Source organism: Pipra filicauda, unplaced genomic scaffold (assembly GCF_003945595.2).
Source record: "Pipra filicauda isolate LSUMZ 115617 unplaced genomic scaffold, ASM394559v2 scaffold16_size7369187_pilon, whole genome shotgun sequence".
NCBI classification, from domain to species: domain Eukaryota; kingdom Metazoa; phylum Chordata; class Aves; order Passeriformes; family Pipridae; genus Pipra; species Pipra filicauda.
Genome location: NW_024104207.1, coordinates 5,486,195 through 5,498,616, shown reverse-complemented (window position 1 = coordinate 5,498,616; position 12,422 = coordinate 5,486,195). Strand labels below are relative to the sequence as shown.

The following is a 12,422-nucleotide window of genomic DNA, read 5'->3' as shown; positions in this document are numbered from 1 at the left end:
TTTAAAGTGGTAAAGAGTAAGACATACTTGCACTGTGACATGAAAGAGCCAGAAGAAATGTTTTTGGGGATGGGGGTAGGAAGGCAAATGAAACAAGTACTAGAGGGTCAGGAGATAACAGCACAACCACCTAGTGGAAATGTCGTGACTAGCTTTCCTGGCTGCATATCAATGATTTCCTCTTTCAGTTAGAACAATTCTGCCTCTATCTCTCTTAGCAAGGGGGTTCAAGGACTTTAAGGCAAACTGACAAAAATGAGGTGACTTTCTTCTTTACCTTTCTTACCTCTTGTAGCTCCCTTTTTCCTTATCCCCTGGCAGAGAGGAGAAGTTTCTCAGTAACAGTCCCTTTTTAATCCTTCTACTTCCACCCACCTTGTCAAGCTTCACCTAAATCTATAAGATATACATATGTCTGTACTTGGGTATGAACCTTTGCCATAATATCTGGTCTCTTTTCCCATCTATGCTGCTCAGCACAAGTGCTGTTTTGGAGTGAGATTCATGTACCAGCTATGTGCATTACTGGTTTTTTGCACAGCAGCACTGAGGAAATCTAGAAGAGCACGTGAATATACCTAACTAACAGGTAAGGTTTATTGTATGGAGCACATCTGTGCTTTTCACTTCTTTATTGTGGGATAGGGATGTGGTGGCCAATTTTCTGCATAACTCTTTCAGAAATCTCCCATTTCCTTCTCCTGCATGCAGTGGGAGAGAAGACAAAAGGCTGTGTTACATATCCAGTCCATCTAGAGACCTTACACTATGCAGACACAATCTAGCAAGGAAAGAAAGTCACACTGCAGGGTCAACTGAGCCCTCCTTCTTATGAATTGTGCAGAATTACCTGTAAATGTGCAGGTGGTAGTATGGGACTTTCATGAGACAAAAGGTATTTTGTGTGATCTAAAACCATCATCAAAACTAAACTTTTTAAAGACATATACTTGGCCTGGGTTCTAATAATCTAAGGTAGTGCCTCAGTACCTTAGCAGTGTCTTTATGGCAAGAGTATAACACATCCTTCCAAAATGGTAAGTGGGGATTTCCAGGATTCTGTAGTTCATATTGCACCTTTGTCCATGATCCTTTTCTAAGACAACCAGCCACTGGAATGATCATCCACAAATTGTTCCTGGTATAGAATTGCCTGTTCGTATGATCACAAGGGAAAGCATTTACACAAGAAAAAGTATACATTTGCTGGAAACTCAAACCGTCAGCAAAGATGCTGCTACAAAGTTCAGATAAGAATCAACAATAACATGCTTCTCATCTTTGTTCTCCCATAGGCTCATCAACAGTATTAAATGGCACTGAAAGACCCTGGTAAAGGGAAAGGAGTCTGCAGTAAGCCCTACATCTGTTACAAGGAGTTGAGAAGTATATTGTGGCCTGTAGATAGTAGTGGCCTGTGAAGAGGACATGTTCAGACTGGCCATTTATTTCAGGGCTGTCTGCAATTACGGTGGATGCTTTTGATGCTTCAGGTAATTCCTCTTAGTCTTACATTATTAAAATAGATTGCTCTGATCAAGGGAGAATATCTTGTCTGGCAGAAATAAAGCAAGCAGCTACAGTCTGTCCTCTCTAAACAAAACAAAACAAAACAAAACAAACAAACAAACAAACAAACAAAACCACAAAAAAAACCCTAAGCTATTTCAACCTTTGATCTTGGTCATATGCTGAGGTTGGAAGGGACCTGGACAGGTCAGGGAATACAGGATACCTTATAAATAGGAGTGTAGAGTACATGAGAGATCAACATGTGTGGAATGTTCTGAGTGCTGAGGCTGGTACAGCAAGCCTAGGCTGGAAGGGCTTTGGGATCCTAGAGGTGGCTGCAGTTGGCAGGCTGGGGGACTGTGAAAAGGGATGGCTTGGAAAGAAGGCAGGAAGGGCTTGGGATAAACTTGGAAAGCATAGAAAAAAGGAACAGGACACAGTCTTTGGTGGGGCAGGGGTATGTGTTGGAATTGTAGAGCTGGAATGCACATATTTAGGGTCATAGCATGAAGACACAACAAGTATGGTATGAGGGTGTGAGTGGTGTGACTCTTGCCATCTGAAAATTACAAAATGCTGCTCCTTGCTCATTTTCTCTCTCTTAAGTCCATATCCACTTTTCTGGTTTATTTGTTGTTGTTGTTTATTTATTTTGTTTATTTTGTTGTCGTAATGTTCGATTCAGAAACTCCCCAAGCCTGATTTCCTTTTTTGTCTGACAATATGATCTGCAGTGGAACAGTTCAAATTTAAATGCTGTTGTTTAATTCAATGTAATAAGGTGTTAGATTTGGCACCCCACTGTGATAAAAATAAAGGCAAAGCAGAATTCAGACAGGAATGGAGAAGTAGCACAGCACCTAGTATATTTTATTCCGTTTTGATTACTAGTTGTTGTGCAGACCTTTAACGCTTCATTTGTTTAAGTCTTACAAATGCCTGGAAGGGAAGAGTAAGATTGAAATAAAAAGTGCTCGTCACCTTTTCAAGCCTGATAAAAGAAACACTCACAATTCATCAGACTGCATGCTATAAGTAGGAAATGGAAAAATTACTAAAGACATCAGAGCAAATAGAAAAGCAAACAAACATATATTATGGTAGGGAAGAGATTTAAACTGTAAGCATCCTGTTTACTAAGATACATTGTAATATTTTCTCCTATGAAACATGTTTCTGTGTGTGAAACAAAGTACTTAGTTTTACTTTAAATTTGAGTAAAATGTATCATTTGGACTGTTTTCTTGAGCTTCTCCTGTATTCTTTAGTTGATATGTAACAGAACACATGCAAAGTGGTAAGGCATGTGGAAACTGGGTTAGCTACTGGGTTTAAAATAATTAATTTCTACTGTCTTTTTCCAGAATAGATTGCATATTCTGGAAATATGCAATCACACTGTAGGTTCACTTCTAATAAGACACTTCAGCCATTTTGCAAGCAGTAGAATCTCAAAGAAAACAAATTTCTAAAATTTCTAAAATGCATAGCTAGGAAAAGGAGAGACTATTCATGTGAGAGAGGAGTGATCAAGTGGAAGCCCACTCAGAAAACTTGCAGTTTTTTCTTCATTAGACTCTAAGCAACTATGGCTTGGCCAAGGTAATGCACATGCCCACTAGAAACCTTGTTGTATCTGTGCTGCTGTGCAGGAAATTTGCTGTTCATTGCTTTCACAGGAACAGAAGGTTCCAGGTTTGCCTTTTCCTATAACTACATCTAGGAGAGTAGTTTGCCACCATTTTTGAGGTGCCGATCTCTAAATTTTTTTCACAGGAATTGTAATCTTGCGTAGTGAATTTACACTTACCAGAAATTGGTTTGATTTTCTTAATTAGGTTTTGGCTGCACCAGTACACTGAACTGCATGGGAGTTGTTCTCTGGCCTCAGTGCTGGTGGCCTAGACCCTCCTAAGAAGCCGACGGCACAGTCAGTGTCCAGGAATGCCTCTGACCTTCTGAGGAAGAAACTAGGCATTCAGACAGACTTGTGGTATGCTGTGATGAGAACACAGACTGGTTTCAACAACTTCTTTTGGCATAAATGGTTAGAACAACTGCGATAGGTGGGAAAAATGGGTATTTTGTGTATTACTCCTGCCTGGTCTTGCACTGTAATGTGTGTGAAGAGTAAAGAGAGTTTCTACGGCACATAACGAAGGAACTTCACCCCCTCAAGCCAGGGGTCCACACCTGAGATGTGTCCATTAGGTCCCCTCATGCTGAGCCCATGAGAGCACACAAGGGTCCAGGCTGTGCCTGGCAGTCACCATGACCAGGAACACTCATGCAGGTGGGTACAGTGTCATGGGGGAGCACAGCACCACAAAACCCCAAGGGCTAGAACCCTCCAGTCACTTTCCCCCCAGTGCTAGTGCGGGAGCCACGCAGCTGATGTGACTTCCCCTGCAACCAGTCCCTTGGCCGCTGGCACAACAGGGCTGCACAGGTGGTGCCCATCTCACTTTTCACAGGAGCACAGAATCACAGAACAGATTGGAAGGGACCTCTGAGGTCCTGTGGTCCAGCCCTCCTGCTCAAGCAGGGTCATCTAGTGACAGTTGTACAGGACCACGTCCAAGATGGGTTTTGAGTATCTTCCAAGGAGGGAAACTCCTCTGGGCAACCTGTGCCTGTGCTGGATCACATCACAGAAAAAATGTTTTCTGATGTTCAGAGAGAGACTCCTGCATTCCCGTTTGTGCTTTAAGTTTGGACCCTTTCCAGTACGTCAGTGTACCCCTTGCACTTGAGGAGTCCAGAACTTGACTCAGCACTAGAGGGGTGTCCTTACCAGTGCTGAAAAGAGGGGAAGAACTCCGGGTTTCCACCTGCTGCCCGGGATACCATTTGCCTTCTCTGCCCCAATGGGACATTGCTGGCTCCTGTTCAGCTTGGTGTTCACCCCTTAGGTCCTCTCGAAAGGCTTGATGTTTTGTGGGTTCTGGTTTGTTTGTTTGTTTTTAAGTGAAAACTGGCTTTAAAAAATGTTATGACCTGAAGATGAAGAATATTTTAAACGCAAACATACCGCCAAACCATGGTTTAACCATACTGTTTTTTCGTCGCACGCCGCTCCTCGGGGGCCCCGCCCGCCCCCGCCTGCGCAGCCGCGGAGGCGCCGCTCCTCCCCCGACTCCCCCCGCACGATGGAGGTGGTGCTGGCAGACACGCTGCTGTCCCGCTGCGGGGACCGCGCCGCGCTGCTGCGGGCGGTGTGCGCGCCGCTCTCCGCCGAGCGGGCGGAGGCGCTGCGCCTGCTGCTGCAGCGCCTGGCCGCGGGCGGGCCGCCGCCGCCGGGCGAGGCGGAGGCGCTGCGGCGGGCGGCCTGGGAGGTGGCGCTGGAGCGGTGCCGGCCGCTGCTGCGCGGCGGGGACGGGGCGGCGGGGTGCGGAGAGCGGCTGCGGGCGGCGCGGGCGGCGCGGGGCGCGCTGCGGCACTGCGTGCAGCTGTGCGGGGCGCCGCTGGCGGCAAGGCTCGCCCGCGACGCGCTGGCCGAGCTGGCGGCGGGCGGCGGTGCGGGCGCGGAGGAGGCGGCGGTGGAGGCGCTGGTGGCGGCGGCGCCGCGGCTGGAGGAGCCGGCGCTGGTGGCGCGGTGCGTGGCCGCGGCGCTGGCGCTGGTGCGGGAGGAGGGCGAGGGCGAGGCGGCGGCGGCGCTGGTGGCCGGGCGGCTGCTGCCGGCGCTGGGCGGGAACGGCGCGGCGCTTCCGCACGTCTGGGAGGGGCTGCTGGGCGCGGGCGGGACGCCGCGGGCCGGGAGGGCGCTGCTGGCGCTGAGCGCCTTGGCGGACGCGCTGCTGCCGAGGGGCCCGCCCGGGCCGGAGCCGGGGCTGGACGCGAGGCTGTGCCCGCGGTTCTGGCGGGTGGTGCAGGAGGGCCTGACGGAGCGGGACGGGCTGTGCCGCAAGCGGGCCCGCTACCTGCTGAAGCGAGCGCTGGACCTGAGCGGCGGCCAGCGCGCCGAGCTGCGCTGCCCCCCGGACGGCGGACACGGTACGGCCGGCGGGCAGCGGGAGGGGAGCACGGCCCGGGCTGCGGGCCGAGGAGAAACCTGTGTCCTCCTCTTTTTCTGTCAGAGTCGAGTCTGTTTTGGTGGTCTGCTGAGAAGAACGAGCAACTCCTGCAGTTTTGGGAAACTTACATTTTGATAATGGAAACTTTGGAAGGAAACCAGGTGGGAGCGCTGTAGAATCTGTGCCCGTCTTAGACGTACTCACTCATTTCTGGCACATGTACTGTAAATGTCTTTATTGGGCAAAGTATTTCCAGTTTTGGTGATTGAGGGTGTCTTAAGTAAGCATTAACAGTGGTATTTTTGTTTCAACTTTTAAATACTTCAAACACAGCACGTGTCATTCATTGGGAATAAATTCGTAACTCTGTGGAATAAATCAGGTTAAAGTAGTGGATTGAGCTAAGAAAGTAATACCTGGATTTTCTTTAGTGCTAAACTGCAACTGTTACATACCACAGGCATTGCAGGTTTATTTAAATGCACTTCTGTTGTCAATTACTATATTAATTGTATTGATAGTAAATTCTGGCTCAAGAGTAACTGCCAGTTCCTAGGTCTGAGATGTAAACTATTTACATTACATATAATTTGCTTTTCAGATCCATGTTATAAAGCCAGTATTACCAAAACTAAACAGTTTATATGAGCATGCCATATCACAGGACAAAGGTAAGATGTAACTTTTTCTGGTACATCTTTAAATATTGGGCAGTTAAGTTACACTTTTCTGTTTTCTTCTGCTGTTTTAGTAGCAGCTTTTTGTTATTTTTTTTTCTTATTTTACGTGTTTTCTGAGTGGCTGTTCCAGTTTTTGTTGGTCTGCTGTATGCTTGGTAAATATGCATAGGCAGTGGCCACCCTTTTCTGAGAAGAAATCCTAATATATGCTTATTTCTTATTATGTTATATTTTAATACTATTTTTCTGTCAACAAACCCAAATAAAGGATCATTTTCCACTATGTTTTGCTTTACTTAAGCTAATGTGAAAATAAAACCAGAGAATCTTGAAGTGGGTCTTAGTAGCCAAGTCACCTACACAACTCTGTAAAAGGGGAAAAAAAACCCCTAACTTGTTAGAAATGGAGAGAGAATAAATAAAATGAGTGTTGAGGCAGCATGTCTAGGGCAAAACGGAGCACACGTAATTAGGCAGTGCAAGATGTTAGAGATTTGTAAAGTGGGAAGACTATTAATGTGAAAGTATTGCAGGTAAATATATTGGTGTAAGTGAAGTTGCAAGAAGAAGGATGTGGCATTTGCCCTTAATAGTAATTTTAATTTGTAACTAATATAATGTAGGGGGTAAGTTTGAAAAAATGTGTTAATTTTTTTTGTATTAGATTAAGCAGGGTGTTTTTATAAATCAATAGCTATAGTCATCTTTTTGATTTATCTAGTGAGTAGACTATAATGTTGACTGAAATGTCAGTATGTTGTGTGTTAATGTCTCACTGTCATTTCTGTGTCAGTTTAGAAGAATTTCCTTTTGTAACAGGTTGTTGGCTGTTTCACCCATCGTGGCATATGTGCATTTATAAACGAATGTTTGAGAGTGAGAATAAAACATTGACAAAGGAAGGCATTCTTCATTTTCTGGAGCTTTATGAAACAAAGCATCTTCCAAATTCTCTTGGTTTTTTGGAGGTAAGGGCGTTACTGTTACTTGCCTGAACAAACAAATGTTTTAATTTGTAATATATCTTAACAGTAATTGCTTTAGTAGTGTTGGAACCAGACACATTATGTATAAGTAATTTATTTAGCTGTGCAACTGATAGCAGTATTTGTAAGTAGTGTCATATATGTAATTACTTGAAAAATGGCCAGGCTAGAGAGAATATGTTTTTGAGTGCAGTCATTCATTCCCACGTTTCAAACTAATGCCCTCTAACTAAAGTTGGCTCCCATTTTAATTCAGATTTGTTGCCAGAACTGAAATTGTCATAGGAGTGATAGATGCTTCAGATTTTCAGAGCTCCCTGTGTTAAGGAAGTGTTCCTGTCTGACCATTCGGATGTCACTCTGGGAGTCACACTCGCACCCCTGAGACTTCAAGTGCTGGGAGTGAAGCCCCCTCACAATGGGTGGCTCCAGTGAGCCAATGGGTCCCTGCTTGACTTCCCACACTCACTGCACTCAGACAGGTTTTCCTTACCAACTCTACCCTGGGTTTCCTGTAGCAGAGCCCCAGATGACTGGTTCCTTTAAGTAATTTAATCGTGGTACCTGACATGATAAGAGCTCCTGTTGATGCCTCCGTAGAGGGAACCTGAACAGAAGAGTCCTTGGGATTTTGTACCCTTACAGTCTGTGCACCCACTCTTCGTGTGCCTTGCACGTGCCTCTTGGTCCAACAGTTGTTTTTGATCTGGGGTCTTCTCATTGTCTATTGGGTTCTGCAGAGTCTCTGTGTGACCAGCTGGTGCCGCAGGTCCCTGTGCTATTTTGTTAGGTAAAGTGTCAAGTCAGCCTCTTAATGAGTAACTTGAAATGAAGTCAACCTTAATATACACCCTAAATCATTGCACCTATGTTGCATCCTAGTCATTCTTTTATTTAATGTTTAAATATCTTTGTCTGTTTCCCAAAAGGATTCCTTATTCGCCTACACCTTTCACAATACTCTCTGAAATGTACCTGCTGGAAAAATCACTTTGCTTGTTTACTCTCCTGGTCCCCCTTCTCTTTCGTTACCTCCTCTTTTTGCTCCTACTATTTACTACTGGCAAGAGTGTTCTCTAATTTCTGACTCTATTCTTCTAAAGTCTAGTGAAATAAGTTTAGTTAGCCTCTATGTAACAGTGCCTTTCAAATGTACATTTAGCCATTGTTCTTATTTTCTTTTATCAGTTTGTTATTGGACCATTAATGGATGCCCTCTCAGAAAGTTCCCTCTACAGCAGGTAAGTCAGTGGTTTATTTATTTATTTATTTGTTTATTTAATTTCTTGATTGCTGGACATGTGTTCTAATAATACTGGTTTTAGTATGTGGGTAAAATCTTAACTAAAGGAAAACATAAAAAAAAGGTGCTGCTAAACAGGTAAAGAGTTTTTCAGGAAAGGTGGGTAGCTATGAGTGAGATAAAGTAGGTTCAATTTAATCCTAGTAATAGCAACATAGGATGCCTCAAGGTCCTATTTTGCAGCTTGTTTTGAAATATTAATTTGGAAATGAAGTGAGAGATGATAAATTATTAACTTAGTGGAGTATTTTTTTACGTTCTCATTTTCTTGCCACACAGAAAGGAGGACTGCTCTGATTACTGCCAATTCATAACTGCTGGAAGTGGGTTTTTACAGGAGACTATTTGTGGTTGGCAGATGACACTGGCCTCTCTTGTTGTAAATATATAAAGAGCAGAGAAGAATTTGAGGAGTTGCACTCCCATGTCAATGGCCTGTTTAGCAGATTCTGCAATTAACCACTGAATAACACTTTGCTTTTGTTTAGGAACAATCGTAAACATTCTAAATCTTAGATTTTAGATTAAATCTCTTAAATCTAATATTAAAGCTGGTATATGCTGTCATATGCCAGTTGTATATTTGATGTTTTAAAACCAACAGGACACCAAGTCAGTTAATAGGAGCCTGTCCTCCTTTGGGAATGAAACTACAGAAGTTTTTGGCTACTTATTTCATGCTTCTTCCAGAAGAAGAAAAAGGTATGTTTCAGTTTCACCTTTATATTTTTTTTTATGCAAAGAAACTAAATAAAAACTATGGACCCATTTTCTGTATCTCATGTAAATATTTACTTGAGAGAAAAAAGGAGTAGTTCTCCTGGCAGTGGATTTTCCAGAGGAAAGAAAGGTCTTCAGAGGCTTTAAGGGATGCTGCAGTATTAAGTTATGAAATTGTTTTAGGGGGAAACTGAAGCAGACTTACCTTTTTTTAATGGGAAAAAAAAAAAGGCAAAACAGGCTTCAAAGTTCTGAAGGTGAACAGTATTTGCAGATTCTTTTTTCTTTATCTGCCAGACATTTTTAGTCATGACCTGGGCAGTGAGGCATTCAAAAGAGCCAGTCCAAGTGCTGAAGCAGAAGCTGAATAGGGATTCTTTTATTGTGAAGTTGGATGGAGGAAGAGTTCTGAGATTGTTCCAAACTTTAGTTTTAGTGTAGGCTGAAAAGAAGGAGCATCCTTTGGCAGACCAGAATTTAATATCTGGTCTTATTGGATTAAATAAGGATAGAACCAGCTCTGTTCAGCACCCTGTATCTACAGGTACATATTCTGGTAGGAAACATATATTTGTAATGCAATAGATGCCCTGTTTCTCTGCCCAGTCCCAAGACATGTATTTTATCACAAAATGGAAGGTCTGTGATTAGCAATCCTGAGACTGGGTGGCCTGCTTCCACTGACTGCACATGCTTATCGAGGCTTGCTCTGGCCATGCCAGCATCCATTAAACAGGTTGAATCACTGTGTACTATGGTCTACCATCACACAAACTGAGTAGCAGCTTAAAAAAGGCATTGTTTAGTACTCAAAACAATCAGTTAAAATTCCATTCCTGAATATGGTGGTTAATGCAGATTACCAAAGCCAATATTAGGTATCGTTCTGGTTCTCTCCTTATCGTATTACCTTAATGACAGACTTCTTTGGAATGTAATTTTGTTGTCTTTCATTTAATTGTCAGAAATTATCATAAATCTTCTGCTGGGGTCCATGTTATTTAAATGCATTGGAGAACAAGAAATCACTTTGGCTTGTTTGTTTACTTTTATTTTAAGGTAGCTTCCTGTTAAAATTTATTCAGAAGATGACAAGTAGGCATTGGTGTGCTGTTCCCATTTTGTTTCTTTCTATGGCTCTGGCATCTATCCCTGCATGTAAAGTACTTGGCGTTGAAGGACTTCATGCTTTAAGGTAAAATATACACTGTGTTGTGTTCTTACAGACTCCTTCCAAAGAAATGCGCTGACAATCTGGAGAGCCAGGATTTAATTCATGTTTGTTACTTCTGAAAGGATGGTTGTGCATGGGAGTGGAAGGTTCTCCTTTATGTCTAGTTTGCAGAGAAAAGCAGTTCAAAAAGTAATGTATTTATATCTCTGTGTGATTTAAAAAAATGAGTGTTTTGCATTTTAGATCTTTGTAGTTTCTTCTTTTTTAGCATAATTTTTCCCTGGTCTTCCATGCTTCCTGATTGATATATATCACACTTCTTTTTATTCTAATTACGTTGCAACCTGGTTTAATAGAAGTTGAGGCTGCTGGAAACTGAAAGATTTGTAAATAAAAGGCTAGATAAAAGTTCTTGGCCTCAGTATTGATCTTAATCACATTGATATTTCCTAAGTGTCTGCTTTCACTTACTAGTGAGCCACTAAAAATCAGTTGTCATTCCAGTTTAATCAAATTTGAGATTTTAAATAAAATCTTACTCATGGTTGAAGGAATATTGCATAGAAGCAGTTTAGAAAAAGAAAAGGAAATAAAAAGTCAGACACACCTCTGCTAATAAAAGATCATTGGAGGTTTTTTTCAGTTTTCTACTCGAGTGAAAATTTGATGGCAAACGTATTTTATTTCTATATTTGTTACAGATAGAAATGCAAATATTAAATTATCAGTTTGAACTGATGTAATTGTGGGGATTGTTCCTTTAGCTTTGATTTTGTTCCTTCCTCTCTCCCTTTTTGTTTTGTCAGGTGTATGCTCATCCAAGTTTTAATATAGGTGTTTGAAAGTACCTGTAGCAGTAGCCTTGGTGCTGGATTGTGTGGTGTCTGATCAGGCAGTGTTTGTGTCATACTTAGTAGAATATGTTCAATGCAATTCAATGTATTGAGAATGGTTAATAATTAGAAAATATATGAAAATGTTTACGTTTTTAAGAGTGTGTTTTATACAGTGTGTATTTTCCTGTTTCCAGAAATGTCCTCCAGTGTACTATGATTACACATCAGATTTTGTTGCGTGGAGCTGCTCAGTGCTATCTTCTTCAAACAACTATGCATTTGACAGATGTGGTCAGTTTGGAGGGTTTTTTGGTTTGGTTTTTGTTTTTATTTTTTCCCTGATGTAATAGAAATACAGTAGTAATGCTTTTTTTTACAGGGTAATCAGTATTCAAAAGATTGCTAGATACAACATGGAATTACTGATTTTGCTGGACTTGCAATTTTTTTTTATTGATTATTTAAATTGTACTATGTGAGTACGATATGCCTCTGTTAACTTTGGTTTTAATCAAAGGTATTTTTTTATTAGTGTTTATTAGTTGATTTTTTTTATTGTAGGGTTTTCATGTGGTAGTTATCATAATGAGATATTATTCTATATTTACTGTATAAACTCAGGTTTTAAGAGATAGAAACTAAATAGACTTTCCTGCAGTACATAAGAGGATAAAAGTATTCATAATACCAGAATAATAAAACTACCATTATTATTCATAATACCAGAATAATAAAACTACCATTATTATTCATAATACCAGAATAATAAAACTACATCACTGCTGAACTAGCACAATCTTTGTTATTCAGTAGTCAAAGTATTCATACTTTATTTGTTTTATAACATACTTGCTTTCTAAATGAATAGACAGTCTTCCATGTTGTGTATTACAGCTATAAACCTGTCTGAATTTCCTTTTAGAAATACAGAAATAGTACTTACCAATGGCTCTTAATCATTTCTGTACATTCATTTAAAAGGTGTCGTCAGTGAATAGCACTATTCTTCTAGTAATTTATTAATTTTCAGGTGGACTTTAACACTTGGGAAAAATAAGTTTTTTCCTTGGTAAAGATAAGTTGATCCTAAAGAGGCAAAAATGAATCTTCCTTATGAAAATGAAGAAGTAAATTTCTTTTTCAGAAACTAGACAGAGAAAGGCAAACTTTTTGTTATGTAGGTGTTATGTGTTGTATA

At 41.6% G+C, this 12,422-nt stretch overlaps 1 protein-coding gene across 1 annotated transcript in view; it reads left to right on the top strand.

The window, feature by feature from the left end:
* The first annotated feature begins 4,661 nt into the window (after positions 1-4,661).
* TARBP1 (TAR (HIV-1) RNA binding protein 1) overlaps positions 4,662-12,422 on the top strand; it is a 34,767-nt gene continuing 27,006 nt past the window's right edge. Inside the window, exons 1-8 of the mRNA XM_027750498.2 lie at positions 4,662-5,505; positions 5,589-5,686; positions 6,127-6,196; positions 7,025-7,173; positions 8,380-8,432; positions 9,099-9,196; positions 10,274-10,409; positions 11,419-11,515. Coding sequence (XP_027606299.1) covers positions 4,662-5,505; positions 5,589-5,686; positions 6,127-6,196; positions 7,025-7,173; positions 8,380-8,432; positions 9,099-9,196; positions 10,274-10,409; positions 11,419-11,515 — 1,545 coding nt within the window. The remainder of the gene's footprint in view (positions 5,506-5,588; positions 5,687-6,126; positions 6,197-7,024; positions 7,174-8,379; positions 8,433-9,098; positions 9,197-10,273; positions 10,410-11,418; positions 11,516-12,422) is intronic.